Source organism: Danio rerio, chromosome 6 (genome assembly GCF_052040795.2).
Source record: "Danio rerio strain M-AB ecotype USA chromosome 6, GRCz13ab, whole genome shotgun sequence".
Classification (NCBI taxonomy): domain Eukaryota; kingdom Metazoa; phylum Chordata; class Actinopteri; order Cypriniformes; family Danionidae; genus Danio; species Danio rerio.
Window position 1 is genome coordinate 58,912,113 of NC_141026.1, and position 24,003 is coordinate 58,936,115.

Consider the following 24,003-nt stretch of genomic DNA (forward strand, 5'->3'; position numbering starts at 1 on the left):
CGAGGAAAAGATGAGTGAAATAATCAGGCATTATTGGGCTGCAGTAATGGCTGCAATTAAAGCTATTAAATTAAAAAGAAGGAACAAGACACCACTTTAGCAGGAACAAAGGTTTAGCACTTCAAGCTTCAATCTGCGCCATAAAAGACAGAGAAATCAGCAGAAAGTTTTTATTCATCAAACAGGTCAATCTGGCAGAAAAGGTCACTACTATTCAAACTTTTTTTTGATGATGCTCAACTTAATTTCCAATTAGAGATTGGAAAGAAGAGATTTGCTAAATTACCTATATTGCAAATACAGTTGAAGTCAGAATTATTAGCCCCGCTGAATTATTAGACCACTTGTTTATTTTTTCCCCGATTTATGCTTAACGGAGAGCAGATTTTTTCAACACATTTCTAATCATAATAGTTTTAATAACTCATATAACTGATTCTCTAATCTCTAATAACTGATTTATTTTATCTTTGCCATGATGACAGAAAATATTTTTTGACTATATATTTTTCAAGACACTTCTATACAGCTTAAAGTGACATTTACAGGCTTAACTAGGTTAATTAGGTTAACTAGGCAGGTTAGGGTAATTAGGCAAGTTATTGTATAACGATGGTTTGTTCTGTAGATCAAGAAAAAAGGGGCTTATAATTTTGTCCCAAAAATGGTGTTTAAAAAATTAAAAACACATTTTATTCTAGCCAAAATAAAACCCACAAGACTTTTTTCCAGAAGAAAAAATATTATCAGACATACTGTGGAAATTCCCTTGCTCTGTTAAACTACATTTGCGACATATTTAAAAAAGAAGAAAAAAAATTGAAGGGGGCTAATAATTTTGACTTCAACTGTATGTTCCCAGGACTACATTTTTGAGAACCAACAAATATGTATCCTGGACAATTTTTTCTTGTAGTTTTTTTGCAAATCCAGAAGAGGATGCCGTGTGCATTTTTGACAATCTTAAATTTTCATTCGTGACATTGCTCATAAATCCACCAGAGGCTGCTGTACACCTTTCTTTGCATATAGATGTCTTTTTTGTGAGCATCTATGTATGTTTTCTTGGCGTCGTGCATAATATATCAGCTTTACATTGACTGACCTACTCAAATGCAGCCATATGAACACATATTTCTCATTTCTCAAAAATGTAGTCCTGGACACATTTTTCTAATACATAACAGTAATAGGGTAAATGCGGAGCTAGTGTTTCTTCCATACTGATAAACATCCTGTGAACGATTGATGTGACTTTTTTCCATTCCATACGGTTCCTTTTACAGCATCGATGTTGTAATATTATTAAAATATAATCAGTTAAATAGACTTGTGCATTTATTTAGTTGTTGAAGCGTGAAACGAGACTAAAAGACGTTTACTTGCACGTGCCCGTCAGAATCGGCAGGCTAGCGCAGACGCTCCATTGGATAAACTGGGGTAAAATAAATGTTCAGATTTTAAAAGACATGGCAGGGAAAATGTAATTTAATGCAGTGCCTCTTGTGCAATCTGAGACCCACTTTATATCATGTATCACTAAGCCAGTGGAGTTTGCTGATTTTTAAAGAAAACAGACCTTAAACACGCTGATTATGCATTGGCATACAGATAACCGGAAATGCCTAACCCAGGTTACTGACCAATTAAATGTCCTATTAGCATGCTTCGTCATTTACCCTATAGTAATAGCACACAGGTCAATCTGGCAGAAAAGGCCACTAATGTTCAAACTTGTTTTGATGATGTTAAACTTACTTTATTTAAAAATTAATGCATTAGATTTGCCAAATTATCAACTAAGGCTCACTGGAAATTGGTTGTGTGGAAATGTGCTTAGGTCTACATTTTGGAGAGCCAACAATTATGTACCCTGGAGTGTTTTCTTGCAGTTTTTACTTTCACAAATCCCCTAGAGGGCGTTGTGTGCATTTTTTGACAATCTTAAATCCGTTACTGGCACACATGTTTTCATAAGTGCCCTTTGTCATAAATCCACCAGAGGCCGCTGTATACATTTCTGCACATATTAATGTCCTTCTAATGTGCATCCGTGCTTGTTTTCTTGTCACGGTGCATAATATATCAGCTTTACATTGACTGACCTACTCAAATCCATATGTACCCTCGAGCACTAATTTTTCGTTTCTCAAAAAATGTAGCCCTGGGCACATTTTCCCAGTACCCAACATGAATACTAATAACAAACAGGTCAATTTGGCAGAAAAGATCACTAATGTTCAAACTTGTTTTGAAAACGCTCAACTTACTTCATTTCCGAATTTTTATTAGTTCTGACAAATTACCAATGCAGGTTCAATATGTACCCAGGACTACTTTTTTTTGCGAACTGACAAATATGTACTCTGAACTATGTTTTCTTGCAGTTTATGATCTCACACAATCACTTGAGGGTGCTGTGTAAATTTTTTGACAATTTCAAATATCTTAGGGGTGCATGTTTTCTCGTAAAGTGCCATTTCTCGTAAATCTACCAGAGGCCATTGTATACATTTTTTGGCCATTATATCATCTTTCTCATGCGCATCTGTGCTTGTTTTCTTGTCGTAATGCGTAATATATCAGCTTTACATAAACTGACCTATACAACTGCAGATATTTGTACCCACGAGCACATATTTCTCATTTCTCAAAAATGTAGCCATGGGCACATTTTCCCAATACACAACAAGTATAGTAATAACAAACAGGTCAATCTGGCAGAAAAAAGTCACTTCATTTACAATTAAATTTGTATTAGATTTACTAAATTAACATCCCAGGCTTATTGCAAATATGTCCTCAGGACTACATTTTTGTGAACTGACAAATATGTACCCTGGACTATGTTTTTTGGGAGTTTTTGATTCTGTCCATATTAAAGTCTTTCGTGTGTGAATCCATGCTTGCTTTCTTGTCTTCATGCATAATATATCAGCTTTACATTGACTGACCTACACAAATGCAGTAACATGTAGCAGAAAGCACTTATTTCTCATTTCTCAAAAATGCAGCCCTGGGCACATTTTCCCAATACACAACAGCAATAGCGAACAGTTGAACAGTTTAATCTGGCAGAAAAAAAGTTACTAATATTCAAATGTTTTTGATGATGCTCAACATACTTCATTTCCAGCTGAATTTTTATTAGATTTGCCAAATTACCAACCCAGGCTCATTATAAATATGTGCCCAGGGCTACATTTTTGAGAACTGACAAATATGTATCCTGGACTATGTTTTCCTGGAGTTTTTGATTTTTACAAATCCACTAGAGGGCATTATGTATATTTTTGACAATCTCAAATATGTTACTTGGGGCACTTTTTTTCTCGATTCATGCCATTTCTTGTGAATCCACCATAGGCTGCTGTATACATCTCTGCATATTAACTACTTCTTGTGCACAACGCTTCTTGTTTTCTTTTCTTCGTGCATAATATATCAGCTTTACATTGACTGACCTACAGAAATGCAGCCATATGTACCCGCCAGCACATATTTCTCATTTCCCAAAAATGCAGCTCTGGGCACATTTTCCCAATACACAGCAGGAACAGTAATAACAAGCAGGTTAATCTTGCAGAAGAGGTCACTAATATTCAAACTTTTTTTTTGATGATGCTCAACACGCTTAACTTACTTAATTTACAATTGAGCTTTTATTAGATTTGTAAAATTACCAACCTAAGCTAATAGGGAAAATGTGCCCAGGGCTACATTTTTAGGAACCGACAAATATGTAAGCTGGACAATGTTTTCTTGCTTTTTTTGTTTTTGCAAATCCACTAGAATGTGCTATTTTTGATCTCAAATATGTTATTGGGTCATGTTTTCTTATATGTGCCATTTCTTGTAAATCCACTAGAGGCCGCAGTATACATTTCAACGAATATCAACGTCATCTTTTGTTCACTTATATGCATGTTTTCTTGACACCGAGCATAATATATGCGTTTGATATCGACTGACCTATACACTGCATGTCCCGAAATCCAACCCATAGTGTTTTCAAAAGCAAACTAGAAGAGAACATGTATCATGGATATGTGCTTCTACCACAAAATAACATTGTTTTTTTGAGTTTTGTTTTTCCTGGATTCTGGAACCGTCCTACATTGGACTCAAACCCAAGTCTGCACAGCTCCACCTCCAAAGTCTAGTCCTCTGCCCCACTGTATTGATTTTACACATAAAATGCAGCAATATGTACCCTCACACATATTTCCGGGTTCTCAAAAATATAACCCTGGGCACATTTTCCAAATGAGCTTGTGTTGCAAATTACAATACACAACAGGGAACGTTTCATATTAACTTAGAAATTTCTGTCAGACTTGATGCACATTAAATGCCACAGAGATATATTTATAGTTTCACCATGCACTTCAGACACATAAAACTGCTTACGTAAGTGCAATTCATTAAACAAATGGTTTTGACGAGTGCTGCCAATGCATGAGCCGGATGTTTAGAACAATGATATTTCATTAGCAGATTAATCACAGATAATACGACAGTGAAAGAAATGGATTGTTTTAAATGGCAGTTACTGATAAAAAAGGCGCGTCAGTCATATTTAATTTGATATCACCCTAATTAAAATCTTTGATATGGTGAGCAATAGACACACAACACCAGCGGCCTCTATTAATAGTCTGGGCTTCACAGGGAGCAGTAACTCTGGGTAATTTTATTAATAAAATCATCTCTCTCCAGAAAAACCCCTTCCATTTCCAACATCATCTTTTATGGCTCCCATTTAGACATCAACTCCTCTTGCTGCCCTTACACACACACACACACACACACACACACACAATCTCTTAATGAATTACTGCACAAGTCATCTCTATCTCTACACCACTTTACGGCTAGGAAATACAGCCCCAGTTTATGATATATACTGGTAGTACATACAAAATAAAATAAAGAAAAATCAAGATAGCATTGTTTTGAGGGAGTTTTTTCACTCTATTTTGGCACTACATGAACGCCACAGTTTTCTTTAATTAGTAATTTAATAAAACAGCAATATGTACCAATCTATTTTAATTAAGCAATTTAATATATAAAACACAGCTTTGCAGAACATTTTCCAAAAAAAGAAAAAAAAAGTAAATAAATATTAAGATACCATTGTTTTGAGATAGTTGTTTCACTCTATTTTGGCATTACATGAACACCAGAGTGGTTTTTAAATTAGTAATAAAATAAAACAAGCAATGTGTACCAATCAATATTAACTATGCAACATAATATATAAATAATTGCTTAGCAGAGAATAAAGAGAACATTTTCAGCTGGTGAATTTGCTGAACAAGACGTCTGAATTGATTCATTGCAATGGACTGTTTGAACTTTAAGGCTATTTTTCTTTTCTATTCTGGTTTAAATGGGTCCTATTATGGCCTTTAAAGTCTCAGGTGACTCAAGAATGTGTCTGTGTAGGTCCAGCTTGGATAATTTATTATACCACACTGCAAATGTCTCTCGGGTGGCTATTTTTTTTTGTGTGTGTCTCTTTAAATGCAAATTAGCAGCCCCATTTCAATAAGAGGGCAGAGCACGGTTACTCCGGCAACAACAAACAAAACAACAGCATGTATTTTTAAGGTCCTGTGAAGCGCTTTGAAATGTGCAATTTTTATTCGAGGTTTGGCGTGATCTCAACTGGAATATAGACAGAGGACTGACATAAAGTAGCTCCTCCCCTTTTAAAAACAGCCAATGGCATGCTGTTTTATCACAGCTCTGCCAGTCAGAGTGGTTGAGCTCAAGCGCATCAAATAAAAACAAACAAAAGAGAGCATCTTAAAAGGGGGTGGGGCATGAAAGATACTAGAGAGCATTTGATTGGTCAAGATTTGATGAGAAACTGAAAATATAAAATGACATAAAAAATTGTTGCTGAACTGCAGGTTTTTGATGTTTGCATCCTCTGCATGCAAAATTTGTCACTTATTTGTAGCACACCAGCTTATAGATAAGACTACAGGGAAGAACACCGTATGCGCCGCTCAGCACCGCGACGGATGACAGCAAATGACAGCTGAAATTATCTCACACCAGACGTGCACATTCGAATCTTATTTAATATGAAACTATTCAGATGGCGCTCTGTGGCATGGCAGAAATATGTACAGTGTCCTGAAGCCTCCTTTCCACTGCACACGACAAACAAGCCGAGAGACTGGAAGTCGTTCATTTCCAATGGGGAGTATTTCGGGAGCTTATGTGGAGTTCCGAACGTCTCCGTATGCGGAAAATTCAGATCTGAATTGAGCTGCGGGTCCGTTGAAATATTTGAACTCCTGCGACTAGACCGTATGTGATGTATTCCAGTGTTATAAAAGCAGGTCTGTGTGCACGAGATGAGAACTAGGATTTTATTTATTTTTTTGGTTATTTTTTGAATAAGAAAAGGTCTATATTGAAAAACAAAACATTTCTATTCATAATTGTAAGTAATAAAGTAATAAAAATATAATTTTTAATATTGTCCCCACATTACCTCCAATATTTTTGGCGGTCTATGAGTTTCTAGCATTCATTCGCTCATTCAATCACTGTGAACGCACAGAGAATAATGGCTCTTGAAGGGGGTCTCTCCATATCACCAACTGTTTGCAGCATCCACTTAGATGATGCCACAGCAGTCACAGGACAACGCTGCCAGTGCTTCACCACACCAGCCGATGCAGTGGATGGGGATGACTGAGAGGCCATGATGGGTACGAGCTGATGGAGGGCATTTGGCCAGGACACAGAGGTTACAATCCTACAATTTACAAGAAGTGCAATGGGATTTTTAATGACCATAGAGCAGGGCCCTGCTGAAAAATCCAGCTTAAACCAGCCTAGGCTGGTTGGCTGGTTTTAGCTGGTTAACCAGGCTGGTTTTAGAGGGGTTTTGGCCATTTCCAGGCTGGTTTCCAGCCATTTCCAGCCTGGTCTTAGCTGGTCAGGCTGGAAAATGACCAGCTAAATCCAGCTAAAACCAGCTTGACCAGCCTGGTTTAAGCTGGACATTGCTGGTTTTGGCTGGGCTCCCAGCCTGGCTAAGCTGGTCAAGCTGGTTTTAGCTGGTCATCTCCCAGCCTGACCAGCTAAGACCAGGCTGGAAATGGCTGGAAACCAGCCTGGAAGTGGCCAAAACCTCTCAAAAACCAGCCTGGTCGACCAGCTAAAACCAGCCAACCAGCCTAGGCTGGTTTAAGCTGTTTTTTTTTTCAGCAGGGGGGTGGGCAAACTCGGTCCTGGAGGGCCGGTGTCCTGCACAGTTTAGCTCTAACTCTAATCAAACACACCTGCTTATAGATTTCAAGTGATCTTAAAGACACTGATTGGCATGTTCAGGTGTGTTTGATTAGAGATGGAGCTAAACTATGCAGGACACAAGCCCTCCAGGACCGAGTTTGCCCACCACTGCCATAAAGAGTCAAGACCTCGGTTTAACGTCTCATCTGAAAGACTCACAACTACATTGAAGAAGCCACTTCAAATGCTGAAAGCAAATGATCAAGCTTTGATGAAATATTATTTGATAATTTGTTCACCTAAAGAATAACAGGTGATGCAGTAACACAGTAGGTAGTGCTGTCACCTCACAGCAAGAAGGTCGCTAGTTCGAGTCTCGGCTAGGTCAGTTGGCGTTTCTGTGTAGAGTTTGCATGTTCTCCCTGCATTCGCGTGGGTTTCCTCCGGGTGCTCCAGTTTCCCCCACAGTTCAAAGATGTACATGTAGTACTGTTGAATTGGGTAGGCTAAATTGTCCGTAGTGTATAAGTGTGAATGGGTGTGTATGGTTGTGGCTGAAAGGGCATCCGCTGCGTGAAACATGTGCTGGAAAAGTTAGCGGTTCATTTCGCTGTGGCGACCCCGGATTAATAAAGGGACTAAGCTGAAAAGAAAATGAATAAATTAAAGAATAACAATTTAGCGCTGGCAAAATAAACATTGTAAATATCACACCAACTGTAAAGATGAAACAAGGTTGAAAGTGCAAAAAGCATCATGGATTCCTTTTTTGAGAGATAACAAGCTAAAGGGCTTAAAAAAAAGTCAAATGAATAAATGCCTCAGTATTATAAATATTAATACTATCAATATTGTTAATCCAAACCAAAAGTACAATGTTGTGAGAAGCTAAGCAATACCAAAAAAATCAAACATAAGTATATACCACAGAACTGAGTTGGTTTTATATAAGCAAATTCCTTCAATGACAACTTGTGACATATATACACCCTATTGTTTACCATGCTACTTTGAATATTGGGTCTGAAATCCCATGTAAGTAGGAATTGAAAGCAACAACAGCCATATTTAATTTACTGTGAACAATGTTGTACTTTGATAGTCATCGGCCACTAATATGATTTCACTATTTAGAATTTGCAAAAAATCATTTTCCGAAATTAAATTATTAAGAAGAAAGTTTGAATGTGTGAATATACAGGTAAAACTAAACTTATCCCAATTTCCATCAAGACGATAAAAAGATCTTAAGAAGTTTTAGATCCCATATAGATATAAAAGAAATTCACAGTCAAACATGTGCTTGATCTGTCCTAGTCAACTAGATGGATGCAAATCACACTTTTCAAACAGCATTTAAGAATTATCTCATTTAAATGCACAACACATTCTTCTCTCTTAGCTGTCATTGTACTGCAATAGCTTTTCCTTTGCATGGAAACACAATGGGAAAGATTGCAAAACAAACATATGCACATACAGTTGAAGTCAAATTATTAGCTCTCAAGTAAATTTTTTCAAATTCAAATATTTCACATTTGATGTTTTTGTTAAATTTTTACAGTATGTCTGATAGTATTTTTTCTTCTGGAGAAAGTCTGATTTGTTTTATTTTGGCAAGAATAAAAGCAGTTTTTAATTTTTTAAACTCCATTTATTCATTCATTTTCTTGTCGGCTTAGTCCCTTTATTAATCCGGGGTCACCACAGTGGAATGAACCGCCAACTAACCCAGCAAGTTTTTACGCAGCGGATGCCCTTCCAGCCGCAACCCATCTCTGGGAAACATCCACACACACATTCACACACACACTCATACACTACGGACAATTTAGCCTAACCAATTCACCTGTACCATGTCTTTGGACTGTGGGGGAAACCGGAGCACCCGGAGGAAACCCACGCGAAGACAGGGAGAACATGCAAACTCCACACAGAAACGCCAACTGAGCCCAGGTTCGAACCAGTGACCTTCTTGTTGTGAGGCGACAGCACTACCTACTGCGCCACTGCCTCACCCTTTTTTAAACTCCATTTTAAGGTCAATATCATTAACTCATTAAGCTATATATTTTTTTGCGATTGTCTACACAACAAACCACTGTTATACAATGACTTACTTAACTACCATAACTTTACCTTAATCAATAATCTAGTCAAGCCTTTAAATGTCACTTTAAGCTTAATACCAGTATCATAAAAAATATCTAGTCAAATATTATGTACCATAATCATGGCAAAGATAAAATAAATCAGTCATTAGAAATGAGTTATTAAAACTATTATGTTTAGAATTGTATTGAAAACAATCTTCTCTCCATTAAACAGAAATTGGAGAACGAATACAGAGAGGGGCTGAAAATTCTGACTTTAACTGTATGCCACAAAATGCAGTCCTACCTTTCCCACATAAAGTGGCTCCGTCCCGGTGTATTCCTCCACAACGAAGAACTGATTCCAAACCCATCCCCTTTTAACCCGTTCATGCAGCATCGACCACTGCTCAGAAGCTTCTCTTGTTTTCCCAACACTAATCCTTACGGTCTGACCCGACAGCCATCCGCAGCAATGCAAAATTCCCAAAGTCACCGCCAAAACCTGAGCTCCTCCTCTCCAGCAGGGAGCCATGTTTAAAAACTCTCTGGTCTCTACATGGAGCAGAAGTTAGAAACTCGTTCAGGGTGAAGTTTTCCTCCTGATTGCTTCAGAAAAGCTCCTTGACTCTGGGGTTGAGGAAGGTAAACGAGAGTTCACTGCTGCTCAATGAAACTATAAATCCAATAGCTTTTTGGTCATTTTTTTTTTTTAGAACGGAAGAGGCCACTGGGTCCTCAAGAGGGCATTTAAGAAGAATCTTTCTTGGAAAGATGAGGCCGTTTCGGTGATACACAGCTATAACTCTCCTCCGTTCTGAAATCAGTGTTGGGTTTCTCGATGATGGAGCACCAATCACAAAGCCATTGAAGTCCTATTTCTGCTGGAGTCAAGCTTTAAGTTGAACAGCTACTAGGAAATACTGCAAACTTCAACACTGACAGGTGAAAATAAAAATATGTTCTGGCGCACTCTTGAAAATCCCATTGGAAATCAGTTAGGAATGATGCCGTAATCCAACAGCTTCCTTAATTTCCACGTGTGTCCACCCAAAATCCAAACGTGCACTGTGGAATCCTCAAAATTGATGATGTTAATCAAAAGTGGAAGCCATCATTATCCCAATCTCTCCCGCCTCGTTGTGCCTTCTTGACCTGCACGGCTCAGATCATCCGAGTTCATGTTGACCTCAGTAATGGACCGTCTGAAACAGAGCAAAGATAGCCGGTTAGACGAGCAAAAGAGCATACGTAAAGAAGCAAATCCGCACGCAGCTCTCTCCAGCTCCGAATAATTGATAGTGCAACAAACTGTATTGATTCTTGGCTTTTCTTCCAGCATTCTCATTCCTGCTAAACATATACAGTACATAATTCAATATGTGCCACTGTGAGTTTGCTTTCCTCTCCTACACACGGCTCGGAATGGTTGCGGGTTTAAATTTCTCGACTTTCCCTCGGACTGCAGCAAGAAAACACACCTTCATTTGGGTGATCTACCTGAAAAGCATTTCTCAAGGCGGAAAACCTTCTACTCAGCAAGAATCCGGATAATGTGCTAAGCCCAAGAGCAATGTCTCCTGTGTTAGGGAGCCAGGTGTGGTTGCAAAAGGAAATAGGGAGGTTTATATATCACAAACTTGAGCCCGAAGCATCTGTCAGCCGAGCTGCGGCCCACGGCAGACGGCTTACACTGAGGGCTATCTGATTAATTGCATGAGGGAGCACTAATTGGATAAAAGTATTAATCAATTAATTCAATCCATTAGAGCGGGAACCCTAATGCTTAAAACAAACAGTGGTCAGGAAGGTGAAGATAAGCTATGGCCCTATTGTGCGTCAGCCAAAGCGCCATTGGGCAAGGGGAAATGATTAATGGTCTTTGAGGCTTTCAGAATAAGAGAAAAACAACAACATTTAGTATGGCTGAAATGTCACAACCTCAAGGCTAAAAGATTACAGCTCCTGCGGACGAGCTCGGGCCAAGAAAGGCCCTTCAGGATATTAGTTGTTTAACCTTTGGCAGACGCTTCGTGTCTGGAGGAAGGCCAACGTGCGGTTCGCGTTGTGTAGCTAAGACATCCCAACACAGAAAGCACTTTCTAAATACCACTTGTTTTAGGAGTGAGAGATGATTGGAGAGAATAAAAACAGGACAGTTGTCTTGAGAACCTGGTAAAATTAGCACACATGCAGCATGTTTACCATGTCTGAGTGATAAAATCACCTCATTATCCCACTTCAGGAAGACGGTTTGGCCGAGTGATCTTATTTTTATGCAGACCAAGAGTATTAAAAGCGACAGGCTGAGCAAAGAAAGTCCAGACATCATTTTAATGCTGAAAATACAACATGCAGTTTACACTAATAGAATCAAATCTATTGCAATCTTATTGCGTAGTACTTTTAGGCCCAATCCCAACTCAACTTATCTATTTTTTTTTCGAGACAGTTTTAGTGTGCTGTGAGCTAATGATTACAGACTCTGTCACTGACCGCTTCACCCACTTATGCCTAGTTCACACTAGAGGATTTTAAGCCTGATTTGAGCCCGATTTGGAAGTTAACGAGCTCGCCGACAGATCGGGCTGTGATCGGGAAGAAATCTGCGGGTGCACGGCGCTCGCCGCTTTTTAAGCGTGAACTACTGAACAACGCATCAACGAGGCTCGCTGACGCGTCGCTGACACCTCGCAGATGGAAATTCAACATTTAGCATGCTAAATGGCCGACTCAACCCCACGTGTGGTCAGATGTAGTGACGAGCTGCAGCCAATGAGAGAGCATATCAGCATGAGCTGAATGCCTGTGTGCTCAGGAGCAGCTAGAGCAGCTGGTGATCTTCAATTTGCAATCTATTGCTTTTCCTGCAGTTCCCGGATGTAATGTTGAATTTTAACAGTCGAATTTGATCCACTGAATTTATGGAAGCGAATATTTAAACTGAAATAAAATGAACTGTTGAATATTATACATTGGATTTTTAAAGGGTATTGAATATTTTGTAAGCGAAATCTGGAAATTGAATATGAATTATTGAATTTTTAAGTATGAAAACAAGTTGGAAATATTTTTCATTGAAATATTCACAGCTTAAAAAAACGGCTATGTTAAATTTCAGGACCTAAAAATAGCATAGACCGCGGACAAACTGACGCAACCCTGGAATTCAAGTCATTTAAATGCAAGAACTTGTTAATACAGTGTATTATTTTTTTCAGTTTGTGCTATTCAACAAGCTTTTTAATTCAAGACTTTTGGGATTGATTTTGCGCCATAGTAGTTTTAATGGAATGTTTGATACTGCACGCCGTATGAGAGGAAAAAAACCTCACATTTCTAGTGTGTATAGACTATCCTGTCACAAAAGGCAATAAAAATCCTTTACAAGAGTATTAATTTGATTGTGGTGTTTACACTCTTTCAGTCTTTAATATTGTAGTGATATTAACATACTGTAAACTTACTAACTCAATCATTTTGACTAAGGTATGTCTTTAAACAGAGAAAGAATACTGCTGACGATACGAACTTTGCCATCTAAATAAACAAACAAAAACCACTGAGCACATGACAATCAACACCAACTGGAGCCGCGTCTTTTTTTTAAACGTAGACGAGCGACAATTTGGTATTTTACAATTTCCAGATGCGAAAAGCTCTCCGGTACACACTAGTCCACAAGTCCAGCTGCGCTCTCATAGCGGGGAAATGGAAATAAAACCTTCATTGCACTGACGACCCGTGTCTCCAAACAATTCTTCTTCCACTTGTTTTGGCAACACAATGCGGCATCTCTCTGCCGTCTGAACACTGTAAAAGGTCTTCGAAGCTATCATGCATATTAATGAAGTTTCACGCATACACAATATGATGATTGGTGTGAACACAGTCTTACAAAAAACAGAATCACCGGATGAAGACCATGTCGGTCGAAACGTTGTGATATTGTGATATTGACATTAAAATTTTTTTTGTTTTTTAGTGGCAGTGTGCCGATTTACTTTGAATCTTTTGCTACTTTTGAACACAGTCTTACTCATGAATTAATGCTGCATACTCAGAAACGTCATGATGCACTCGCCAGTACAGACATGCACTCTCCACACTGGAATACACGCAAGGATCTAATCGCAGAGACGCAGCTTCAAAAATTCGCTTCAAACCGGAATAACGAATTTGCTCGAATAACGAATTTTCACTTTTTCATGAAATATATGTGTCCTAATAGTGTTTATAGCTGGGTGGGACACATATATGACTGTCAACATCTCAAAATATGTGGTTTTGGAGGTTTGTGGCCCTTTAATGCGGTTTTGTGTGATATCATTTCCTTCAGTGATGTCCTAAAGATAAATACCAAAAAAATAACACAACTGGAAAAAAAATTCCAGCATTCGCAATCCTCAATCTCATTTAAACCAAGGGATTGTGATGACCTATGATAACGTGTGTAGGTGCTGTAGTGCTGTCCCTTTTCGTAGAGGTAAATTTCAAAGCCCTTCCACTTCACACTCTGTTTCAAGGGCCAAGAGGAAGGTGGGTAGGGTTACAAAAATAGAATTGGGATTAGGGTCCAAGCACCTTCCCTTCCCCAAGCCCTATGCCTTCAAGCTAAAGCGAATTATGACACCCCAACCAAACCTGCCAACACTTCTGTGTTTCCTGGGAGTCTCCCATATTTTAGACCCATCTCCCGCCCATTTCCCATATTGTTCTGAAAACTCCCGAAATTCCACCCCCTCCCCCTGCTCCTCAGCTTTTTGGTACAGTCCCCATGCACACTGAACCAAAGGCGCAACCCCCACATAAAATCTCCCGGATTTTCTGATCCGAATATTGGCAGGCATGACGCAACCCCTTCAATAGATTGGGCCTTACTAGCATTTATAAGATGGTAAACAGTTAAAGTACAGCTTATGTTTTGATCATGTCTGATGCTGTTCCTAAAGATAAACACACGGTTTTCAGCTGGGTTTCTTACTGAGTTTATTAGCCATCTGCAGAACGGACAAATGCTTTTCTTTATTTACCAAACCAAGGGTTTTCTGCACTAACTGTTATTTAGTTTTGATGCTAAGGGGCTGTGACATGTGTGACATTTAGCTACGCTTCGACTACCATCTCAGGTCAAGCAGTGATTCGGGTCACACTTTGCATCTAAACACAGAGGACCAAAAAAAAGAAGCAAAGGTCAGTACAAACGAGTGATCCCTAAAATATGTGCAGTGTTTGGAGCGTGCGAGGGTGGCTGACTACAGAAAGAAAACATCATAGAAAGTCCATTATGACTTCAAAACACAAGCCAGCAAATGTGCCAATCAAACGAATCAGCCAATCAATCAAAAGCATCAAACGGCAGGCTTTTACATCGCATTGATCAAACGTAATACTTTCCATGTTTCCAATTAGCATCCAATGTTCTTGTCTTAAAAGGCAACTTCAAAGTTTGCTTGTTTATTCCCTTTCGCCTCAAAGAAAAAAAAAAATATTTAGAGTTTCCTGTAGATCCTCCGACAAGTTCATATGATAAATTATAAACCATTTGTATCAAATATTTGCTCTGGCTGAATGCACACTTCTGAAGAAGTCCACTGACTGTTTGCTCCAAACTCTCAATGCTTTGGTTGTTAAAGGAGCTAGTTAAAATTTCTCTTCAAACAACCTCAGTTAGTCTTGAAATTTTCATGATGAGTATACACACATCACCCCTTACTAAGGCCATATCCACATGTACATGAGTAACGAGATTCCCACTCCTTCGATTTTTAAAATAACCTCTGTGTTGATCATTTGTGCATCTAAAACTCCACATTTATAACTCTGTTAGTCGCTGATATTGTCTTCAGCAAGTTAAAACTCTAATGGTGGATGGCTGCTTCTCATTCAGGGTTGTTTACGCTAACGAGGGAGAGATTGTTATTAATGTTTGGGGCCTTCTCCCTCTGATAACATTTTATAAAGAGAATTAAATGTCAACAAAAGCTTTTATGCAGACTTTTATCAAGTATGATTATTAAAAAAAAAGTTTTTTTTTTTGCACTTTCGAGGTTGGTCATTGTCGCACACTTTTGCCACACAAATAACTTTTTTTCTATTAAAATCAAGTTTATTTGTGTACCCCTTTTCACAATAATTATTGTTTCAAAGCAGCTTTACAAAAGGTGCACATCAGGGGCGTCGCTAGACCCAATTTACTGGGGCACATGCGCCAGTAAATGCTTTGAGGTGTGATTGACTTCATATGCAAGTGTATTTATTAAGAGTGATTTTTCTCTATGTGCAACTGAACCAACACTGGTAAATGCAATGTAGTTTAATCAAAAAGCAAACTGACCCATCGCCATGTCTGCGCAGAAAACCATACCCCTTACTTACACGCACACAGAAAAAATAGCAGCTGCTTACACACCGCTCACGCATTTTGAAACTGGCATTAACGGTCTTTTATGTGGAGATGTCGGCACGCAGGGAGTTTTGCAAGTTGAAAAAACTAAAGTTTAAATAATATGATGTGATCTTACTAAGCATACCTCGTGATAGATTTTTAATTTTTTTGTTATTTATTATTTTTTTTTTTGCATGAAGCAAAAGGAGGGATGACGAATCAGGGAGGCAAAACTTAAGACTAATTCTCTGCCATGTGTCAAGTCTAAGACAACAGATAATTTTATATGACACATTTTATTTTGTATAGCGAGGCAGTGGCGCAGTAGGTAGTGCTGTCGCCTCACAGCAAGAAGGTTGCTGGGTCGCTTGTTTGAACCTCGGCTCAGTTGGCGTTTCTGTGTGGAGTTTGCATGTTCTCCCTGCCTTCGCGTGGGTTTCCTCCGGGTGCTCCGGTTTCCCCCACAGTCCAAAGACACACGGTACAGGTGAATTGGATAGGCTAAATTGTCCGCAGTGTATGTGTGTGTGTGTGAATGTGTGTGTGTGGATGTTTCCCAGAGATGGGTTGCGGCTGGAAGGGCATCCGCTGCGTAAAAACTTGCTGGGTAAGTTGGCGGTTCATTCCGCTGTGGCGACCCCGGATTAATAAAGGGACTAAGCTGACAAGAAAATGAATCAATGAATTTTTTTTTTTTTTGTATTCTGTACAATTGTCTATAGAATTTCATTTTCATTTAAATGAAATTATTATTTAAGCAAAATATGTCTAAAATGATCTTCATATCACTCTAGTTGTGTCTTTACAATACTTTCCAGTTACATTTATAATTAATTATTTAGAATAATAATTGTATAATGATAAGTATTATAAATAAATAAATAAAAGGTTTTTTTTTATTTTTTTATTTATTTATTTATTTTATTTACAATACAAATATACATACAGTTGAAGTCAGAGTTATTAGCCCCCCTTTGATTATTATTATTTTTTTTTTCCTTTTTAAATATTTCCCAAATTATGTTTAACAGAGCAAGGACATTTTTTATACTATGCCTGGTAATATTTTTTTTTCTTATTTGTTTTATTTTGGCTAAAATAAAAGCAGTATTATTACTTTTTTTTTTTTTTAATTATTAGCCCCATTTAAGTAGATTTTTTTCTGACTGTCCTAAGAACAAACCATCATTATACAATAACTTCCCTAATTACCCTAACCTGCCTAGTTAGCATAATTAACCTAGTTAAGCCCTTAAATGTCACTTTAAGCGGTATACAAGTGTCTTGAAAAATATCTGGTAAAATACTACTTACTGTCATCATGGCAAAGAGAAAATAAATCAGTTATTAGTTAGTAAATGAGTTATTAAAACTATTATGAGTTGGTAATCGCCGTGTGTGGCTTGTAATCACTTATCTACTATAGATCAGTGCTTGTACAGTATCCCTCAGGTTAAATCTGTATGGGGCTGTTCACATATCGCGTCTAAAACCTTGCTGAAAATGTAACAAGTGCTTCTTTCTTACTGATTTAAATGTGTTTCTGAATTCGCGATCCTCTGCTGTTAGTCTTTGCCATGGCCACCAGGAGCTGTTCCTCTCGCGCATGCGCAGTGTGGTCAGTTCTTAAAATAGTTCAACTTTTGCCACTGTATGGATTAATACTGAATGTTTGTTGTTGATATTACTTTGGGTTAGTGTTAAGATTAGAGTAATATGCTGGTGTTTAACTGCATTGGACCCTTACATACTCTGTGCGACTTCATAACCACCGTCTCGAGCTAAACCCAGTTGACCAATCACAACAGACTGGATCATCAGTGCACCAATCAGTGCAGATTAACTTTGCGCTAAGGAGGGGTTTGGGATCAAATGAATCGCTGAACGAATCATATGGAAGTCTTTGGGATAATTAGGTAATAAATGCATATTATAAGACAATGAAAGTGTTTTTGACCTTGCATGCATATCAGCCTGTGGTTGAAGACTCCCCAAACCAAAATGTAACCATTTTTTAATGCTAAATAGGGGCTCCTTAAAAATTACTGTTAAAACTTGTCGTCTGGGCCTTAGATAGAGTATGGAAAGTAAATGAATGAATTAAAGGATCTGGCTCTTCAGCATTGGCTATTATCTTGGCTATGTAGAACAACGTCAATTAGCAGGTTTTTTTGTGGAAAGGCTGATGGTGTGAAGCTCAGCCTGGTCTGATACAGTCGTAATGCCTCTGCTACCACCCAAAACGCTATTGGCAAGCCGGACGCACTCATTCGTGACCTATTAGGTCGTGGATTGATTATAAAACATGGCTGCTACTTCTCATCAGACGGCAGCCGGAGAGCAGAGGCCGTGACAACCCGAAAACGGAGCCAGAAAGGAGACTGATCACCGCCGACTGATGGGCTTCAGGCCAGAGACAGTCTCTCTCTCTCTCTTTCTCTCTCTGACAATCTCCTTTTCACCTGCATGACATCCATCCCTTTAATGGGAAACACTGGCTGTCTATTAGCCACTGCTGCACACACAGCCACAAACACCGGAATGGGGTTAAGCGCACTCATATACAGTGTTGGGGACATTTTAGTTTTTTTTTGAAGCAATGCATTGCAGTGCTTTGATAATTCTTTTATGTGTTATTTAGTTTCTTTTTGACATTTTAATATCGTCATAACATTCGGTTTAACATTTTGTTCATAGATTAGTGTTTAAAAAATGATAAATATTATATATTAGAGTGATGTCAGGAACAGTTTGACCAAAGAATTGGGTCAAAATGTTTTTTTTTTCCTTTTTTTTCCCCATAGGGTCCACCTTAAAGAATAATAATACATCATATTACTCTTTTCATCAGGAATGGGCTGGATTTTCATAGCAATAACAAAATTTATAATAATAACATATTAACAAGTATTATTAAAATGATGGATGGTTAGATGGATGGATGGATGGATGGATGGATGGATGGATGGATGGATGGACACGGATAGATGGATGGATGGATAAATTGATAAATTGACACACATGGATGTATGGAAGGATGAAAAAATAAATGGAAGGATAGTTATATGGATGGATGGATGAAATGTTGGGTGGATGGAAGGCTGGTTGGTTGGTTAATTGATTGATTTGATGTGTTGATTTGATTTGTTAGTTGGTTGAATGGTGGATTTAACTGGTTGGTTTGATTGGTTGGTTGGTCGGTCGGGTGGTTGGTGGATTAATTGGTTGATTGGTTCGATGGATGGAAGGTTGGTTGGTAAATTGTTGGATTTAATTGGTTGGTTGGTTGGTTGGTTGATTTGATTGGTTGGTTAGCTGGTTGGTTTGTTGATTGGTTAATTGGTTGGTTGGTTGGTTGGTCGGTCGGTTGGTCCGTTGGCAGATTGGTGGGTTGGTGGGTTGGTTGGTTGGTTGGATGGAAGGGTTGATTGAATGATTGATTTCATTGGTTGGTTGATTGATTATTATTTATTTTGATTATTCAATTTAATTTAATTTAATTTAATTTAATTTAATTTAATTTAATTTAATTTAATTTAATTTAATTTAATTTAATTTAATTTATTTAATTTAATTTAATTTAATTTGGTTGATTAATTTGATTAGTTGGCTGGTTGATTGGTTGGTTGATTGATTGATTGATTTATAGGTTGATTGATTGGTTGATTGATTGATTGATTGATTTGTTTTGTTTGGTTGATTGGTTGGTTGATTAATTGATTGATTTGATTGATTGATTGATTGATTGATTGATTGATTGATTGATTGATTGATTGATTGATTGATTGATTGATTGATTGATTGATTGATTGATTGATTGATTGATTGATTGATTGATTGATTGATTGTGGATGGATAGATGGATTTGATTGAATTACAAATTTACAATTTCTCTTATAAAGACGGTTCACCCAATACTGAAAATGTAAACTTTTTCTACTATTGAACACAAAGTAAGATACTTGGAAGATTTGTTGGAAATCAGTAGCCTGTGACTTTTGTAGTATATATAATCTGTACTATGCATATTAGTCATTACCAACTTCCGTTCTTCAAAACATTATTCTGTGAAAAATAACTAGTATAAAGTAAAAGTATACTTTCTCATAAAAAAATAATCCATTACTTCACTAATAACTTAAATAAAAATTCCATTTGACTTTGTAACTCACATTACTTGTAATGTGTCACCCCAGACACCGCTCAATTATACGATGTGCTTCCAGCTTTGGGAATCAGAAATATCTGGCTTTGTCAAAAATAGTTCAAAGAATAAAATGAGAAGTTCCAAGACATCAGACTGATTAAAATCTGGGAGGGTTTTTTGAAAAGGAAAAAGAAGTATTTGGAAACTAATAGCCCGAGGTTAATAAGCTGTGCTGGCCCTCTTCTCTGGCTGCGCGATGTTTTGATGTGTCATCCGATTATACGTTTGCCAAACACTCCCTAAAGCCTGAATCAACGCATGAAAGCTCTCATCAAAGCCCAAACCACATGGACTTCTAATGACTGTGGTCGTTTAAATGAACCCAGCAGCCGGAGTCAAATCCAGATACCTTCACTATGGCAATCTGGCAAATCACATATATGTATATAATACTGACGTGTACAGTGTTAAACTTTTCTGTAACCTTACAGTCATTTACTGCAAAAAAACACAGTAAAATACCTAAATTCTTTACAGTTCACTACTGCAATATGTACTGCATTGTGGGTCTTTTTAAAGGAACTTACACCATATTAGGAATTTGTGGTATTCTACTGTAATCAAAGTTATCAAACACTGCTACTGTAGTTGAAGAAAAAAAAATGTCACTTGCTTGGATTTTATTAAATTCAATACTAAATCCTAAAAATAAAGGCTTTGCACAGCTAGTGGACAATGTAAATAAATTACAGTAAAACTAGTGTAAAAATTGTCATAGTGCACATTTTAAATGCTTTAAGGAGCATTTTTTATTGTAAAATGTGAACTTGTGGTGAGCCTATTTTACTGTAAAAACAATTAAATTGAGATAGGGCCCTGCTACTGTAAAACACATTTACAGGTAAGTTACTGTGAAGGGCCAGTTGTGGTAATGTCCTGGCAACAGTGCTGCAAGAAAGTTACCGCAAAAATATAATAAAATGTCTAACAGTGCTGCAAGTAAGTTACCGCAAAAATACAATAAAATGACTAACAGTGCTGCCAGTAAGTTACCGCAAAAATACAATAAAATGACTGACAGTGCTGCCAGTAAGTTACCGCAAAAATACAATAAAATGACTAACAGTGCTGCCAGTAAGTTACCGCAGAAATACATTAAAATGACTAACAGTGCTGCCAGTAAGTTACCGCAGAAATACATTAAAATGACTAACAGTGCTGCCAGTAAGTTACCGCAGAAATACATTAAAATGACTAACAGTGCTGCCAGTAAGTTACCGCAGAAATACAATAAAATGACTAACAGTGCTGCCAGTAAGTTACCGCAAAAATACAATAAAATGACTAACAGTGCTGCCAGTAAGTTACCGCAAAAATACAATAAAATGACTAACAGTGCTGCCAGTAAGTTACCGCAGAAATACAATAAAATGACTAACAGTGCTGCCAGTAAGTTACCGCAAAAATACAATAAAATGACTAACAGTGCTGCCAGTAAGTTACCGCAGAAATACAATAAAATGACTAACAGTGCTGCCAGTAAGTTACCGCAGAAATACAATAAAATGACTAACAGTGCTGCCAGTAAGTTACCGCAGAAATACAATAAAATGACTAACAGTGCTGCCAGTAAGTTACCGCAGAAATACAATAAAATGACTAACAGTGCTGCCAGTAAGTTACCGCAGAAATACAATAAAATATCAAACATTGCTGCCGGTAAGTTACCGCAAAAATACGATAAAATGACTAACAGTTCTGCCAGTAAGTCACCTCAAAAATGCAATGAACAGTGTAGTGAAATAAGATATTTATCAAACTGACCAAACTATTTTACCAGTGTCTTTCTTTTGTTGAAAACAACTTTTAAGATATTTTTTAGATATTGTATTTGAGAACCTGTAACCACTGACATAGGAAAAACAAATACTATGGAAGTCAATAGTTACAGGTTTTCATCTTTCTTCAAAATTTTTTTGTCTTTAACAGAATAAAGTGGACTTTGATCCACTTGAGGGTGATAACATTTTCATTTTACGGTGAACTATCCCTTTGAATAGATATTTGACTATTTGATAATTCTAACTAATCACCACCACTGCCTAGTTAACATACAGTGAAGCCCCAAATAATAATAATAATAATAATAATAATAATAATAATAATAATAATAATAATAATAATAATAATAATAATAATAATATCATTATTATTATTATTATTATTATTTCCTTATTTATTTTTATTATGAAGCATGCTATATGACTGAAGTGAAAAGTACAATGCAGTTTTTCTATGGATTTCAAATCTAAAAATATAACATATTATATTCAACAATGTAATGCATCAAAATGACCAATAATTTAAAATACAAAAAAAAATGATAATAAAAATGCACAGGATATCCATAAAGGCTGTCAACTATGTCCTGTATGTATAAAAAATTAAATTCAAAATAAAAATTCTAAAAGTTCATAAATAAATCATGAATAAATTAATCAGTAAAATCAAATAAACTTTTTTCTCAAATCCAACTGCCCTCAAATACAAAAAAAAGATTATCATCAGCAGTGCATAAAGTGAATCAGCTCATCTACAAACCCAAATATTTGTGAATGCGGCATCAATTAGCAGCACTCACAAACACCTGGACGAGCCTCAATACCTCCAGTGTGGCTTCACTCCTGCATTTGGCTGCGACTCGGAGCTCTAGAGACCAGCTATTATGCCCTGGAATGGGGATCCGGTTAGAAGTGGCCCCGTCCAAGACACGCCATTTCCTTGGCCGTTTTCCTGAGCGTGTTCGAGGGGCCGAAAGTGGGCTCGATTGGCAGACCACGGCGGCTGTAATGGATTGAGCATCAAGAGTAAATGGTGCCGGAGCGTATGCTGCCTCTCATTAAGCCTCGTGTTTGCTTACAGGACGTAATGAGAGGAGACGTATATTGTCACAGCCTTAGAAAAAAGCTGCATGCTTAATTACGTTAATTGTAGCTTGCAGCCTCCTCCTACATTCGCTCTTATTCGCTGACTACTGTGAGACTTTTACCTACTCCTTCTTGGAGAAAATAGCAGTTCTTTATGGTTTATGTGGTTGCATGAAGGAACTTTAACTATGCATGACGTTATTTGGTCCTTATAGTGTAACATGTTCTTAAAGGGGTTATGCAAAAATCACTTTATAATGGGTTTAAGCTAGTAATGGGAAGTTCATTTTACTGACTCGGATCAGCCCATATGCTTATTACTGCAAATCTTGTCACGTAGCCTGTTTTTAGGACACAGAGTTACAATGAAACCTGCTTACCTAATGTTTATGTTCGTAAAATGTATATTATTAGCTTTATTATTTAATGTTACTGCCCACTGGAGGTCACATTTCAGTCACGTATGCACACTTTAAAAGCATTCTTGACTGAATAAATGAATGAAAAACACTTTTTTTCTACCAAGGTAACCCTGGATGCTTAAATACAGTGCTTAATTTGTAAATTGCAAGGTCCCGGAACAGATAACAGATAACAGATAACGAATCCGACATGTGACCAGTGGAGGGAAAAGAGTCGCAGAAGAAAGTGAAGAGAGGGGGATGGTGATAGGTTGGTGGCTAGGTGTGTTGCAGACGAAAGTGAAGTGGGTTGGGGAGTCACAGAAAAAAGTAAAGAGCAGGGTGCGTTGAGGATGGGGATCGCTAATATGAGGTGCCGAATCTGGATCCGGCTTAATCCGGCACAAATTAAGTCCAGTTAAAATATAATTGTGGCCGGGTTAAAGGGACCAAAACAAAGACATTTGTTCCAGAATTTAACGTCCATTTTCGAAGCAGAATGTCTGACTTCAGCATTGTTTTTCATTTAAACAAAAATGTTTACTTTGCATGTTTCTGAAATATCTGCAAACATATTATGGTGTTTTTACGCTTTAGACGAGTCAAAAACTTACATACAGCACCTTAAATTGTATTTTTTATAATCAGATTTTTAAAAAAAAAACAGTCTGCAGATACACTTTGATTGACATTCTCTCCTTGCACGTGTCGTCAGAGAAAAAAAAACCCACCCATTACTGACCATCTCTCCCATCATTAGCATAAGACATTAGTCTTGTTTTTGAAT

At 37.5% G+C, this 24,003-nt stretch overlaps 1 protein-coding gene and 1 long non-coding RNA gene across 5 annotated transcripts in view; one reads left to right on the forward strand and one right to left on the reverse strand.

Moving 5' to 3' along the window:
* cdh22 (cadherin 22) overlaps window positions 1-24,003 on the reverse strand; it is a 487,421-nt gene that overhangs the window by 236,461 nt on the left and 226,957 nt on the right. For all 4 annotated transcript variants that reach the window (NM_001443453.1, NM_001443451.1, NM_001443452.1 and 1 more), the window contains 1 exon segment: window positions 9,661-10,558. In NM_001443453.1, the coding sequence (NP_001430382.1) occupies window positions 9,661-9,888 (228 nt within the window). In that variant the 5' untranslated portion in view covers window positions 9,889-10,558.
* On the forward strand, window positions 5,389-8,827 carry LOC147843702 (uncharacterized). Its single transcript, XR_015494419.1, has 3 exons — window positions 5,389-6,678; window positions 6,725-6,825; window positions 7,440-8,827. It is a non-coding gene; the product is annotated as an uncharacterized LOC147843702 (long non-coding RNA).